This window comes from Rhinoraja longicauda, chromosome 13 (assembly GCF_053455715.1).
Source record: "Rhinoraja longicauda isolate Sanriku21f chromosome 13, sRhiLon1.1, whole genome shotgun sequence".
Taxonomy (NCBI): Eukaryota; Metazoa; Chordata; class Chondrichthyes; order Rajiformes; family Arhynchobatidae; genus Rhinoraja; species Rhinoraja longicauda.
The window spans coordinates 36,550,321-36,564,660 of NC_135965.1; the positions used below are offsets into that span (position 1 = coordinate 36,550,321).

The following is a 14,340-nucleotide window of genomic DNA, read 5'->3' on the forward strand; positions in this document are numbered from 1 at the left end:
GTGACCTCCGGTGCTATCTGTATGGATTTTGCATGTTCTCCCCGAGACTGCGTGGGTTTCTTCCGGGTGCTCCGATTTCCTCCCACATTCCAAAGACATGCGGGTTTGTAGGTTAATTGGCTTCTGCTGATTGTAGAGTGGAGGGAGGGGATGAAAAAATGTGACAACCTGGAATAATGTGAACGGGTGATCGATGGTCAGCAAGGTCTCTTTGGCCAAAGGGCCTGTTTCCATGTTAAATTATAAACTAAACTAAAGAATGCTGTTTCTTTTTGTTCAAAACCGTCAGTTTTTAAAACATATATTTATGTCGCCTAAATGGCTATGTACCTTCATGGCTTAGGGGGATGCTAAAAATGAGCTGAGTTGGTGCATCAAAGATCTATTTAAATTCATGCACCATTTTGTCTCGAAGTTGACTTATTTTGGTGCCAGCATAGTGTTTGTAGCGCACATTGCAGAATGTGAGTTTCATGCAAGTGCAAGTTTCAAAATGCCAAAGTCCAGCTGCAAGTTTCAAAATGCCAAAGTGGGTTAAATTTGCCAATAAGTAACCATGTACAATTGTGCTTCTATTTACAGGGTTCCTGCACTATCCAGCACTTAATAGTTAGAACCTAACTGGAATAGAAATGGCTATACCTAGATTTGGGGTAATGAAGAGGATCTGTGTCTTCATGTGTGTCATTACTCCCTGCCTCTACACTGTAATCTATATAATATATTTGAAGAAGACAAATGTATTGTTCAAAAATGGATTTAACTATGATGAGACCAAGGAACTCCAATATAATCTGATTCAACGTGAAGCACAGGAGGTGTTGCGTGGTAGGGACGATGCAAAGGAATTGAGTACTGAAGATGCCAAACAAGGTTCTTTTTGGAAACATTTTGAGATAGAACAGTCAAATTCTGGTGTTATTTTAGAGACAAATGCCAACAGATCCAATAAGATAGAAATTCCTATTAAAGGACCTGCTGTTTCAAAGGATGTTTTGCCTACATCTGTAAATATTAAGGATTCAATCAGCGGCCGACCAGCAAAGGAACAATTAAGCGCTTCCATCACAGCTGCACAAACCACCAAGATCAAGCTCGCACTTAAAAATCAGCAGATGATTTGGAATGAAGATAGCTCTTCAAGTAACCTTAATCGGCGCCTACAGACTGTCAAAAACAATTATGTTGCCATGAATAAATATGCTGTGAACTTTACTGGAAAGAGGAGACTGAGGAAATTGAGCAGCAAAGAATTGTTGTGCGAACTGAAGCAGAGAGTGGAGGTGGCTTCCATTAAATTTGGAGACGAGCCCTTCACTACATCCAGGTGGCAGCAATTTTTACCGACCAGAAATCTTTCCCAAGTACTAGGACCTTTTCAGACATGTGCTGTGGTGGCGTCGGCTGGATCGATCCTCAAGTCAAAGCTTGGAAGAGAAATAGGTGAGTTTTACACAAAATCATGGCGATGTGGGGATTCAAGGTTAATGTTTGCCAAGCTTTCTATTTCATTAGAAAAGCAAAATAGAGAACGAGATGGACCTCATCCGGGATAACAAGATAGATTCTCAATCCTCTTCAACTGAGGTATTGGAAAGTCTGAATTTCACCTTGCATTAGGGTTACCGAAATAGCCATTTTATCTTGGCTATTCATTGGATAGGGGAACCATTAGAAAGTGGTCTCCAAAATTTTCTCAAGTCAGCAATAGTTTTTATACCAAATCTAAACTTTATTCCGAATTAAAAAAATACCTTCCAAATCAAAAACTGCAAAATCTCTTCGTACATTCTCAGTGTCTATGCATTCATGAGCACTATGATCAGTAGTTTTTGCACTGATCTTTAAACGCAAACATCCTTGCCACTCATGTGGCCCCCTGGGGTGAGAGTCTTCCCCTTGTTTGACAGGTGTTCCCACCAGACTCCGCCCCTCGATGTCCAGCAGTGGAGAGACCCTAGACTGTGGTCCTCCCCCACTGAGCCTTGGCGTTGGCTGCACCAAGGCTCCGTGAGTCCCCTGCTGTCTGGAATGGGCCAGTCAGCACCATTCCTTGACTGACATCTCGCTGTTCTGAGAGCCCAACAGGTTTCGGGCAGACCATAGTACATCTTTCACCGAATTGATGATCTTCCAGTAGCATTTGATGTCTATCTCTGAATGTGTCACTGGGAACAGCCCATATATTAGAGAGTCCTCTGTTATGGAGCTGTTTAGGATGAGCCGTGGCAGGATCCTTGCAACATTCTCCAAACCCTCTTTGTTAATCCACGTCATGAGGTGGCCGATTGGGAGAAGGGGAGAAGCAACGTGACCTGGGTGTCATGGTGCACCAGTCATTGAAAGCAAGCATGCAGGTGCATCAGGCAGTGAAGAAAGCGAATGGTATATTGGCATTCATAGCAAGAGGATTTGAGTTTAGGAGCAGGGAGGTTCTGCTGCAGTTGTACAGGGCCTTGGTGAGACTGCACCTGGAGTATTGTGTGCAGTTTTGGTCTCCTAACCTGAGGAAAGACGTTCTTGCCTTAGAGGGAGTATAGAGAAGGTTCACCAGATTGATCCCTGGGATGGCGAGACTTTCATATGAGGAAAGACTGGATAGACTGGGCTTGTACTCGCTGGAATTTAGAAGACTGAGGGGGGATCTTATAGAAACATATAAAATTCTTAAGGGGTTGGAGAGGCTAGATGCGGGAAGATTGTTCCCGATGTTGGGGGAGTCCAGAACCAGGGGTCACAGCTTAAGGATAAGGGGGAAGTCTTTTAGGACCGAGATGAGAAAACATTTCTTCACACAGAGTGGTGAGTCTGTGGAATTCTCTGCCACAGAAGGTAGTTGAGGCCAGTTCATTGGCTATATTTAAGAGGGAGTTAGATGTGGCCCTTTTTGCTAAAGGATCAGGGGGTATGGAGAGAAGGCAGGTACAGGCTACTGAGCTGGATGATCAGCCATGATCATATTGAATGGCGGTGCAGGCTCGAAGGGCCGAATGGCCTACTCCTGCACCTATTTTCTATGTTTCTATGTTTCTATGAGGTGGCAACCGTCTCAGGTCAGTAACAATTTGGAACAGATAATGTTTGTCAGTGAGGCAGAACGTAACAGGACATACCAGTCTCATCAAACTTGCTGTCTCTCCCACATGGATACCTGTTTGTTCCATAGATGCCATTGGTGCCTTTAAATTGTAATCATTGCATCAAGCTGTCACTGTTTTCCAACAGTCTCTCGCATACTCAAGTTCCATACTGGGAGGAAAGAAATGGTTATTGCATTATGATTCTAATGCAAATTGTATTTTTTTTAAATTCAGTCAAGTGGGAAAGTGTCAGGATTTATAACTCCTCCATTAAAGTGACCCAGTTTCCAAGTGCTGTCTGTATGGAGTTTGCACATTCTCCCCATGACCACATGGCTTTCCTCTGATGCTCCCCTTTTTCCTCACCTGCTCCAATGATGTGCTGGTTGGTTGGCTATTCTGCTAAGTAACATCTAGGGCAGTTGTGCGACAGAAGAATCACGGTGGAGTGCTGTGCGCATTTGTGGCAAATAGATTATGGGGAAATAAGTGGAGGAGTGGGATTGCTGACTGAGCTCTGAGGACCACATGCTCTAAATGGGCTGAATGGCCTCCTGTTTCTAAGACAATATGAAAATGTGAAGAATATCAAATTTCATATCCAGCGATTGGGTGTGTGGCTTCTGCTGATAGTTGATTTATGTTGGCACAACACTGATTGTGAATGTTTTGATTTATTTCTCCCTCATACATCTGATATGCTTCTTGATATGTCTGGTCCTGCAAGGACACAATACAAATTTCTCCTCATGCTCATCTTTGGCAATGGTTGACTACTGGAAAAGAGAGACAAATGTCTAACCCTTCAAAATCTCACACTAGCGAAGGAACAGAGTGCACCTTTAATTGCTTGCAAAGTTTACAAAAATAGCATGTGAGATTCTAAACAGTCTAAACAAATGACACAGTGGTCACTTGTTATTCCTGCCTACACGTCCCTATTTTTTTAAAGTCTACAGAATTAAACAGTCACATTAATGCAGAAGAGAGACAGTCTCAGGTCATTTGTAAAATAGGAGACAAGTTTAGACTCGTATTACTTTAACTTCAGAATTGTGTTCACTGTTCTCATCAAAAATTCTGATCACAGTAATACATGCTTTAGAATGCCAAGTCTTACATAGAGTTGGACCTTTGGCCAAGTTATTGTACATTTGTACAAGGGAGTTTTGCATTGCACCAAGATGTGCATGCCTAATTTTGTTGAGCTGACGTTAACTATATGGAATCTAAATTAGTTAATATATTCGCAACATTAGAAGAAAAAATTGCTCTTTATAATTAGGAAAGTAGAATAGGTCTTGCATATATCCTGAAATTCCTTGCGATGTGGGTAGAAGCTTTGGCAGTGAGGTTAGTAATTATTTTTTAATGCTTGTAATAATAAGAAATATTTAAATAGTTAGGTTTCCAAACTCACACATCATGGATTAACAAATCATATCTGCTTCCAGTTTTCCTGGAGTTTAAGAAATGCACGGTAAAGTCATCCCAATAGATCAACTTCCTGTAGATCTTTCCAAAATTGTCACTTAAGACTGTAATTTATCGTTATTTGTGAAACCATAACTGAAGTCCATGGCTGTGCCATGTAGACAACTAGCCGTAACTTGGAATTTTGATGGTTGAAACAAGGAACTGCAGATGCTGGTTTACAAAACAAAAAGATACTCCAGCACTTTGTGTCCTGTTTTAGCATTTTGATAATCCACATGATTTTATTCTTCGATGCAGACTTGAGTGGTAGGAACAGGGAATCTATCCCCTGTGGTGGGTGATGTTACCCCCACTTGGAACACCAGAGGGCGACACTATGCTGATATCAGATCGCAGACCCTGGTTGGAAACCAGTATCCTGCCTCAAAAATAAATCATGTATAGGAAGGAAGTGCAGATGCTGGTTTAAACCAAAGATAGACACAAAAAGCTGGAGTAACCGTCAGCTGACCGTCAGGTGATGGGAACTGCTTGGATGCCAGGGAAATGTTATTTCACCAGTGAATGAAGAAGTGAGGGTCCCTTTTTGGCAAATATTTGCAAAGTAAAGGTGTGTAGGAAAGAACTGCAGATGCTCCTTTACACTGCAGAGAGACACAAAATGCTGGAGTAACTCAGCCGGTCAGGCAGCATCTCTGGAAAAAAGGAATAGGTGATGTTGTGGGTGGAGATCTTTCTTCAGACTTCAGTCTTCAGTCTGAAGAAGGGTCTCGACTCAAAACATCACCTATTCCTTTTCTCCTGAGCTGCCTGATCTGCTAAAAAAACATTCTAGATTTACACATGGTGAATACGCAGGGTGAATAAAACCATGAGGTTCAATGATGCTAACCTCATATTACCCTATATTTTGATGAAACAAAGTTTAACACCTTTTTTTCCCCTGTAATTGCTTCATAGAAACATAGAAACATAGAAAATAGGTGCAGGAGTAGGCCATTCGGCCCTTCGAGCCTGCACCGCCATTCAATATGATCATGGCTGATCATCCAGCTCAGTAGCCTGTACCTGCCTTCTCTCCATACCCCCTGATCCCTTTAGCAAAAAGGGCCACATCTAACTCCCTCTTAAATATAGCCAATGAACTGGCCTTAACTACCTTCTGTGGCAGAGAATTTCACAGACTCACCACTCTCTGTGTGAAGAAATGTTTTCTCATCTCGGTCCTAAAAGACTTCCCCCTTATCCTTAAGCTGTGACCCCTGGTTCTGGGCTCCCCCAACATCGGGAACAATCTTCCCGCATCTAGCCTCTCCAACCCCTTAAGAATTTTATATGTTTCTATAAGATCCCCCCTCAGTCTTCTAAATTCCAGCGAGTACAAGCCCAGTCTATCCAGTCTTTCCTCATATGAAAGTCCCGCCATCCCAGGGATCAATCTGGTGAACCTTCTCTGTACTCCCTCTAAGGCAAGAACGTCTTTCCTCAGGTTAGGAGACCAAAACTGCACACAATACTCCAGGTGTGGTCTCACCAAGGCCCTGTACAACTGCAGCAGAACCTCCCTGCTCCTAAACTCAAATCCTGCTTCCTATCCTTTTTTTTAGGCAGTACAATGTAAATTGTATTGGCTTTGTCTGAATGGCCAGATCTATACAAATTATCCTAAAATAATAGAGTAGGAAAATAACTGCAGATGCTGGTACAAATCGAAGGTGTCACAAAATGCTGGAGTAACTCAGCGGGTCAGGCAGCATCTTAAAATAATGAATTATTATCCAATTAAAGAAGTAGAACTACTGAGGTAGCTGACTTCTTTGTCTGACATTAGTGTAGGCAGTGAGTTACTCATTTTGTTGTCCGTGTACAATTAATGCATCATTAAGATTTCCTCGCTGATCGTACTCAGTAAAATTAAATCAAATTTTGCTTCAATTTTAGCTTTTCTGATCTCAGCAGACCAAATTATTTTAAGATTATCAGCAAAAGCTGTCCTATCTTAACCATAGTTTATCTGGAACATTTAAAATATATATTTTTAATTTTCATAGCTAATATGTAATCCATTTGCCATTTCTCATTATTTTCGGAAAGTCTGAAATCTTTGTTCATAGGCTTTCTAACCTTTTTCTGATCTGCAGTGTCTGTTGTAGTGTCGCGATCCACATCTTAGACAGAAGACGCCGCTGATAAACAAAAAAATCAACTCCAAATGCTTTACTTCCAGCCAATAACATAATAAAGATGTAAAGACTAGTTTAGCAGGGTCAGAGGACCTATTTGTCATTTGTCCCATTAAATTAGCAAGGATTGAGGGATAGAATCCTGTGGACTTCAGTTTTGCTCGTTCAGATAAACATGGTTATTTAAACAAACGGAAAATGCAAAGCACCAAGGCAAATTCCTTGTATGTATACATACTTGGCCAATAAAATGTATTCAAAATTCAAATTCATATCAGTGCAGAGAGAAACAGAGTTAACATTTCAAATTTTAGTCAGCACCTGTAGTTTTTTGAGTGCTTTCAGATAAACATGTTCTGATGCAGATACTGTTCTGATGCAGATTTTACAGGAAATAATCGCACAAGTGGCCTGATTTTAGCACAACTGAACTTCTTACTTATGACATGCTAAAGATCCCTGGACGTTTCCTGATTTTATTCAAATGAGAAATTCTGAACGATCTGGAAAGGATCTCTATTAACATAAGGACTCGTTAATCCAATTGTTCTACGTCATCCTTTGCCAACTGTTGCTGAGATCTCTTGATTCTTTTGAGGCCTGAACCAATGACTATTTATGAACCAAACTGGAATTCTATAGCAGCAGTTCAGAATTGGAGGTTGTGCAAATGTATTGGGGGGGTTTCTGACTTCATGGTGATTCATAAAAACAATGAACCATCTAAAACCAGGGCAAGAGTTCATCTGACCCCTTGTGCTTTATCTGCCAATCCCACTCATTATGTCTGACCCTCTCTCTCAATACCATGTTCCCTTGTACCAGCTTGTACTCTGGAAGCCTTTTAAGTCTAGAAATCAATCTTAAATACAGCCAATGACTTGGACTCCACAAGCTTCTGTGGAAGAGTATTTCTCAGGCTTGCCACCATTCCTCCTCATTTTGGTCCTAAATGTCTTAAACCGTATCCTGATGCAGTTATCCCTCCCTTCTGGATCCCTTTAGGGAAACATCCCCCCCCTCCCCCCCCCCCCCCCCCCCCCGATCCTCTCTGTTCTCTGTTGGATGATTCCTGTTGGATTTTTGTATATTTCACTTTAGTTTAGTGTAATTTAGAGATACAGCACGGAAACAGACCCTTTGGCCCACTGAGTCCGCGCCAACAAGCGACCCGCACACACTAATGTTATCCTACACATTAGGGCCAATTTACAATTTTACCAAAGCCAATTAACTTACAAACTTGTATGTCTTTGGAGTGTGGGAGGAAACCGGAGCACCCAGAGAAAACCTACACAGGTCATGATGAAAATGTACAAACTCCATACAGACAGGACCTGTACTCTGAATCGAACCTGGGTCTCTGTTACTGTAAGGCAGCAACTCTACTTCTGCGCCACCATGCCACCATATTTCACTGTTTAGATAAAGACCTCAGCCCAATCATTCATAATATCACAAGGGAACTTATGTAATATTGACATTGATTTTAGGTGCAGGGAGATGTACTCTAAACTGTTTGGGTGGGATATTCTGTTTTAAAGGAAATTTATTATAGCTGAATTCTTCTACCCGTTGAACTTAATGATCTCCTACATCAACAGTAATAAATGTCCTCTTTATATTAATCCTGGATTGCTTTAATTAAAAGCAGTTTCACTCACTGATTGCCTCGGAGGGGGGACAGATCATTAAGTAAATGGCATAAAGCAGGAGACATAATGAACTCGTTCCCAGGGATTGATAACCAGGGTCAGTGACTTCATTTCCACCCATCATTCTTTGCCTTATCCTTGGCCTATGTTAATGTTGCTCTGGCCATTCACCGGCACCACATTAAGGACGTCACCACTTGAGATGGCTATATTTGTAATAGAGAAGATGCTTGAGGTTTCAGTGGAAGTAGCTGTGACAACCAAGGAGAGACGTGTTCATTTTCACACAGACAATAATCTGGATTTGATCGGTTGCCTTTCATGGAGTGTTTTTGACTTGTGTTTCTTTCACTGTAGACGTGCAATTTCTCCACCGTACTTGTGACAAATGAAAGCTGACAGTTTGGGAGCGGTTCCAAGAAGTTGTCCCAGGCTACAGGGACTGGAACCGTTTCTGCAGATCTTTACAGCAGCTTTGCGAATGTTTTGATAAAAAGGACTACCCACTTACAAAGGAAGTCTAGACTTGAAATTGGCATTTCACCATCGAGGACTGCTGCTGCGGTTTCACATGCTTGGTTTCCTCACCACGCTTCAGGATTTCTTCAGTGGTGCTTGCCTTTCTGGATGGCGGAGAGGAACCAGAGACTCTCTCCTAATGCTGCCTTCCCTCCCTTCACTGCGGCTTAAAATCTCCTTTCACAGGTTTGGCCGCTCGAATGTCAGTGAAACATATGTTGGGCATTTCCTCTGGTTCTTCCACTTGGGATCACTGTGGCAGAATATCAATGAAAACCCCAGAGCCATCACAATATCAGAGTTTAAAACAAAGTTATACCGATTGAGCATCCAGAAGAAATGTACACTAGAGAGTTTTTGAGAGAGACCTCTAATTTTTTTGAGTGCTACTAAATGGTTTGTTCGTACGTAGAAATGAAGAACAGCAAATGCTGGTCTATACTAAAGATAGACACAAAGTGCTGGAGTAACTCAACGGATAGGCGGCATCTTTGGAGAAAATGGATGGGTGACATTTCGGGTCGGGACCCTTCAGCGCCTGAAGAAGGGTCCCGACCCGAAATGTCACCCATCCTTTTTCTTCAACGATGCTGCCTGACCCGCCGAGTTACTCCAGCACTTTGTGTCTATGCTTGTGCATATATCGGATATAGAGAGAGAGCTTTGTATATTTTATGACAGAAGTTCCCCTTTTGACTTATACACATTTCTATGCACCAGCCTATCTGCTTCAACACTACAGAGAGTGGCAACAGTTGTGGTTCGGATGCTCATTGACATCATAGAATAAGACAGTTAATGATCCACAACACCAAGAGAGCTTCATCACAATACTAAATAAACCACGACTAGAAAAAACAGGCTGCTCAAAGCATCGTAATATGATGGAACTGCAGTTGCTGGTTTGTGCCAAAGATATACCAATGATGGCCCTTTTGTTATCACACCTTCTCCAGTCAACAGTGGGCCATTCTGGGCTCCACCCTTCCGGAAGTCATCTGCTGCCGGCCCTGATGTGTTCTGGCCTTTTCTCGCCTCCACTTTATTTCCCTCCACCCTACCCCACCTCTACTTTCATTCTGAAGAAGGGTTCAGACCCGAAACGACGCCTATCTCTTTTCCTTCAGAGATGCTGTCTGACCCGCTGAGTTATTCCAGCAGGTCGTGCCTCTCGTCTGTTATTCCATGAATACTCCTTTTGGACATGAAAATCCTAACAAGTGAAATTAGAAATCAAAATGAGTACTGCTTTAGTGCATGCTCTTTATTTACGGATTTAGAATTTATTTCGGGATTTTAAATCTTTCCATTGATCAATGCAGGTAAGGAAGCATGCTGGTACAGCAGGCAGTGAAGAAAGCCAATGGAATGTTGGCCTTCGTAACAAGAGGAGTTGAGTATAGGAGCAAAGAGGTCCTTCTGCAGTTGTACCGGGCCCTGGTGAGACCGCACCTGGAGTACTGTGTGCAGTTTTGGTCTCCAAATTTGAGGAAGGATATTCTTGCTATTGAGGGCGTGCAGCGTAGGTTCACTAGGTTGATTCCCGGAATGGCGGGACTATCGTATGTTGAAAGGCTGGAGCAATTAGGCTTGTATACACTGGAATTTAGAAGGATGAGGGGGGATCTTATTGAAACATATAAGATAATTAGGGGATTGGACACATTAGAGGCAGGAAACATGTTCCCAGTGTTGGGGGAGTCCAGAACAAGGGGCCACCGTTTAAGAATAAGGGGTAGGCCATTTAGAACGGAGATGAGGAAGAACTTTTTCAGTCAGAGAGTGGTGAAGGTGTGGAATTCTCTGCCTCAGAAGGCAGTGGAGGCCAGTTCGTTGGATGCTTTCAAGAGAGAGCTGGATAGAGCTCTTAAGGATAGCGGAGTGAGGGGGTATGGGGAGATGGCAGGAACGGGGTACTGATTGAGAGTGATCAGCCATGATCGCATTGAATGGCGGTGCTGGCTCGAAGGGCTGAATGGCCTACTCCTGCACCTATTGTCTATTGTCTATTGTCTAATCAAAAACAGCAGGCTCAGTCACTTAATTGAGTAATGTTGTACAGCATAGAAACGGCTCTTCTGCCCACCAGACTCATGCTGATCTCAACTAAATCCCATGTGAGTGCATTAGGACCATGTCCTTCCATGCCTTGGCTATTTAAATATCTGTCTAAACGCATGAGATGTGGTAATTGTATTTGATTCCACCATCTCCTCTGGCAGTGAGATCCAGATGTCAACCAACTTGTTTCTACTGAGGCAATCTATTATTGTATGTGTTTCCACCATCTACTCTGATAGTGAGTTCCAGATATCAACCAGTTTGTTTCTACTGAGACAATCTGAAGAACCTTGTATTGAATAAACCACAAGTGTGTTCTGGGATTGTATCTCTAGTTGTGAAAATGTCCAAAAATCTGACCCGAAACGTTACCTGTTCCTTTTCTCTAAGAGATGCTGCCTGTGAAACCCATGGAGGGTTTAGAGTATTACAAGGGTTTAGGCCCGAAAAGTCACTCATTCCTTTCTCTTCACAAATGCTTCTCAACCCGCTGAAGTTCCTCGTTCCTCCAGCAGATTGTTTGTTGCTCCAAGTTCCAACCCGTGCAGTCGCTTGTATCCAAAATATCACCTACTGTTTGTTGCCACTAGAGGGAGACCTCCTGTTTAAAACAAAATAGAGACTGTTGCCTCTCGGAGGAAAAGTGTTTGACAAAATGAGTGAGCGTTTTTGGACCATTTCGGTTTTGGGTTAATTCCAGTTTCCCATTTGTGCCTTTTGAAGGTGTTGCTATGGTGAAACAATCTGGGAGTTTTAAATCATAGGCCACTGGGCAGTAAAGGCCATGGGCACTTTCTCAGCATTTAAGAACTCAAGTTATTGTCTTGAAATGGTTAGAACTGTGCAGATTCTAATAATTTCCATTATAAACCTGCTCACTAAGAAATCAATATTAAAATTGAATTAGTTCATATTTAGTTACGCCAAGAATGAGTAATGCAAGCCAGTGGGCTGATGGTTAGATATTGACACCAATGCTCCCCTGGAGTTAGGTATTGAATGAAATTGAATATTGGGCTGTACTGTTTAGACTGGGCCAAGTATTCTAAAAAAGATTAAAACCAAATGAAATGCGTTTTGTTTCTGGGCAAAACTGAGACTGAGTCAACAGAGTTAATGAGTCTATGGAGTCGATTGGCGATATACAACAGACCATCCGTCAGTGGATTGATTGAAGAGAATGAACTGGACAGATATTTGACGCAGTTTGCTGAAAGGTCCATTGCTTTACTTTTTATTTCAACTCATTTTTTAATGCCATACCTGATTTTTCCAGATTTGTTCGCCAAATTTATTTTTCATCACTTTTGGCTTCTTTGTTTTGACTTCATCCACCTTTTCCTCCTGTCTACCTGTCTACCTGTCTACCACTCATTGGTCCAATTCCATGTGCAAATGCAGTCTTCCCATCTCTTTTTTCGTTTTCTTTTCTTCATCTCATTTCCTTCATATCTCACAATATTTCCTCCTCTTGTTCTCTGTCCCAGAGCTCCTATTTCTTTCTCACTGTATTTTCGTGACTTCCCACCGCTAATTATCCCAATTATCTCCAACCAATTGGATAAATTCCATCTTTCCCTTTCTTGGCATCTCCCATAACTATTGAAGGTTCTTTCATTGTGACATCAGGTCGCTGGAAAGCAGAAAATAAGGCAGAGGGGTCTGGGGAGAATTAAAGATCGATGTCAGAGGTCGAGTGGGGGAAAGACCAACATTTTCACTCTAAACTTGCACTGTTTGAACAGGTAGAAAATGGATTAATCTCATTAATGAGATCTGGTGAATTGCTGTGTTCGTAATACCAAAATATAAAACAATTTGATTCCTCAGCATCTGTGGCCCCCTGTGTTTTGAGGTGACCTCCAACTCTGGTTCATTTGTTGAATTGCACACTGCTTCACTCGGTTGTAAACTCCACGGATATTCTCCGTCCTGTAAATTTAACGATGCAAAGTTCACTGAACAAAATCTCAGCCAAAAATAAACATTTGGAATCTACTTGTCCCTTTCTCTTATTATCAGATGCACATGACGCCGTTCTGAGGTTCAATCGGGCACCTACCATTGGATTTGAGTCTGATGTGGGGAACCGTACAACAATTCGGATAGTTAATTCACAGGTAACGTCGAACAAGACTGGCATTTGTACGTAAAGCAATGAGGGAAGAAATCTTCACTCCCACAGGTCACAAGCTGCCAACTCTCTCATTTACTTTCTCCAGATGATCCCTACGAAGGATCCATTTGGATGCTTATTCACAGAATGTGTGATTCAGAGGCTGCAACTTAATATTCTTGCATCTTATAACATGTATTGACCTCTGAAAGACACAGTAAGGGATGATAATTTACCAAGGTGGCATTATTGAAGATCTTTGTATCCAGGGTGCTGGATAGTGGGTATGGGGTACACCTAAAACAAATTAATCTCTGCCTATAGGGAGGCACGGTGGCGCAGCGGTAGAGTTGCTACCTTACAGCGCCAGAGACCCGGGTTCGATCCTGACTACGGGTGCTGTTTGCACAAAGTTTTTATGTTCTCCCTGTGACTTGCATGGATTTTCTCTGGGAGCTCCAAAGACTTGCAGGTTTGTACGTTAATTGGCTTGGTAAAATTGTAAATTGTCCCTAGTGTGTGTAGGATAGTGTTAGTGTGTGGGGATTGCTGGTCGGCACAGACTCAGTGGGCTGAAGGGCCTGTTTCCGTGCTGTATCTCGAACTAAACTAAACTATAGTGCAACTTGAGCTCTTTCACAGTTTGATGGGGCTCATAGTAAATAGTGTATGTTGTGGCAGGATGAGCACGTAAATATTAACTTAGAAATGCGTAAATATTAACTTATTAAATAGAAACATAGAAAATAGGTGCAGGAGGAGACCATTTGGCCCTTCGAGCCAGTATCGCCATTCATTGTGATCATGGCTGATTATCCACAATCAGTAACCCGTGCCTGCCTTCTCCCCATATCCCTTGATACCGCTAGCCCCTAGAGCTCTATCTAACTCTCTTTTAAATTCATCCAGTGAATTGGGCTCTACTGCCTCTGTGGCAGATAATTCCTCAAATTCACAACTCTCTGGGTGAAAAAGCTTTTCCTCATCTCAGTTTTAAATGGCCTCCCCTTGATTCTTAGACTGTGGCCCCTGGTTCTGGACTCCCCCAACATTGAGAACATTTTTCCTGCATCTAGCTTGTCCAGTTCTTTTATAATTTTATACATTTCTGTAAGATCCCCACTCATCCTTCTAAATTCCAGTGAATACAAGCCCAGTGTTTCCAATTTTTCCTCATATGACAGTCCCGCCATCCCCGGGGATTAACCTTGTGAACCTACGCAGCACTGCCTCAATAGCAAGGATGTCCTTCCTCGAATTAGGAGACCAAAACTGCACACAATACTCCA

The 14,340-nt window shown here is 42.2% G+C and overlaps 1 protein-coding gene across 6 annotated transcripts in view; it reads left to right on the forward strand.

Annotated features, from left to right (window-relative positions):
- The window catches only part of LOC144599642 (beta-galactoside alpha-2,6-sialyltransferase 1-like), a 50,998-nt gene that overhangs the window by 18,134 nt on the left and 18,524 nt on the right, over window positions 1–14,340 (forward strand). For all 6 annotated transcript variants that reach the window (XM_078410785.1, XM_078410783.1, XM_078410789.1 and 3 more), the window contains 2 exons: window positions 583–1,443; window positions 12,958–13,055. In XM_078410785.1, the coding sequence (XP_078266911.1) occupies window positions 633–1,443; window positions 12,958–13,055 (909 nt within the window). In that variant the 5' untranslated portion in view covers window positions 583–632. The remainder of the gene's footprint in view (window positions 1–582; window positions 1,444–12,957; window positions 13,056–14,340) is intronic.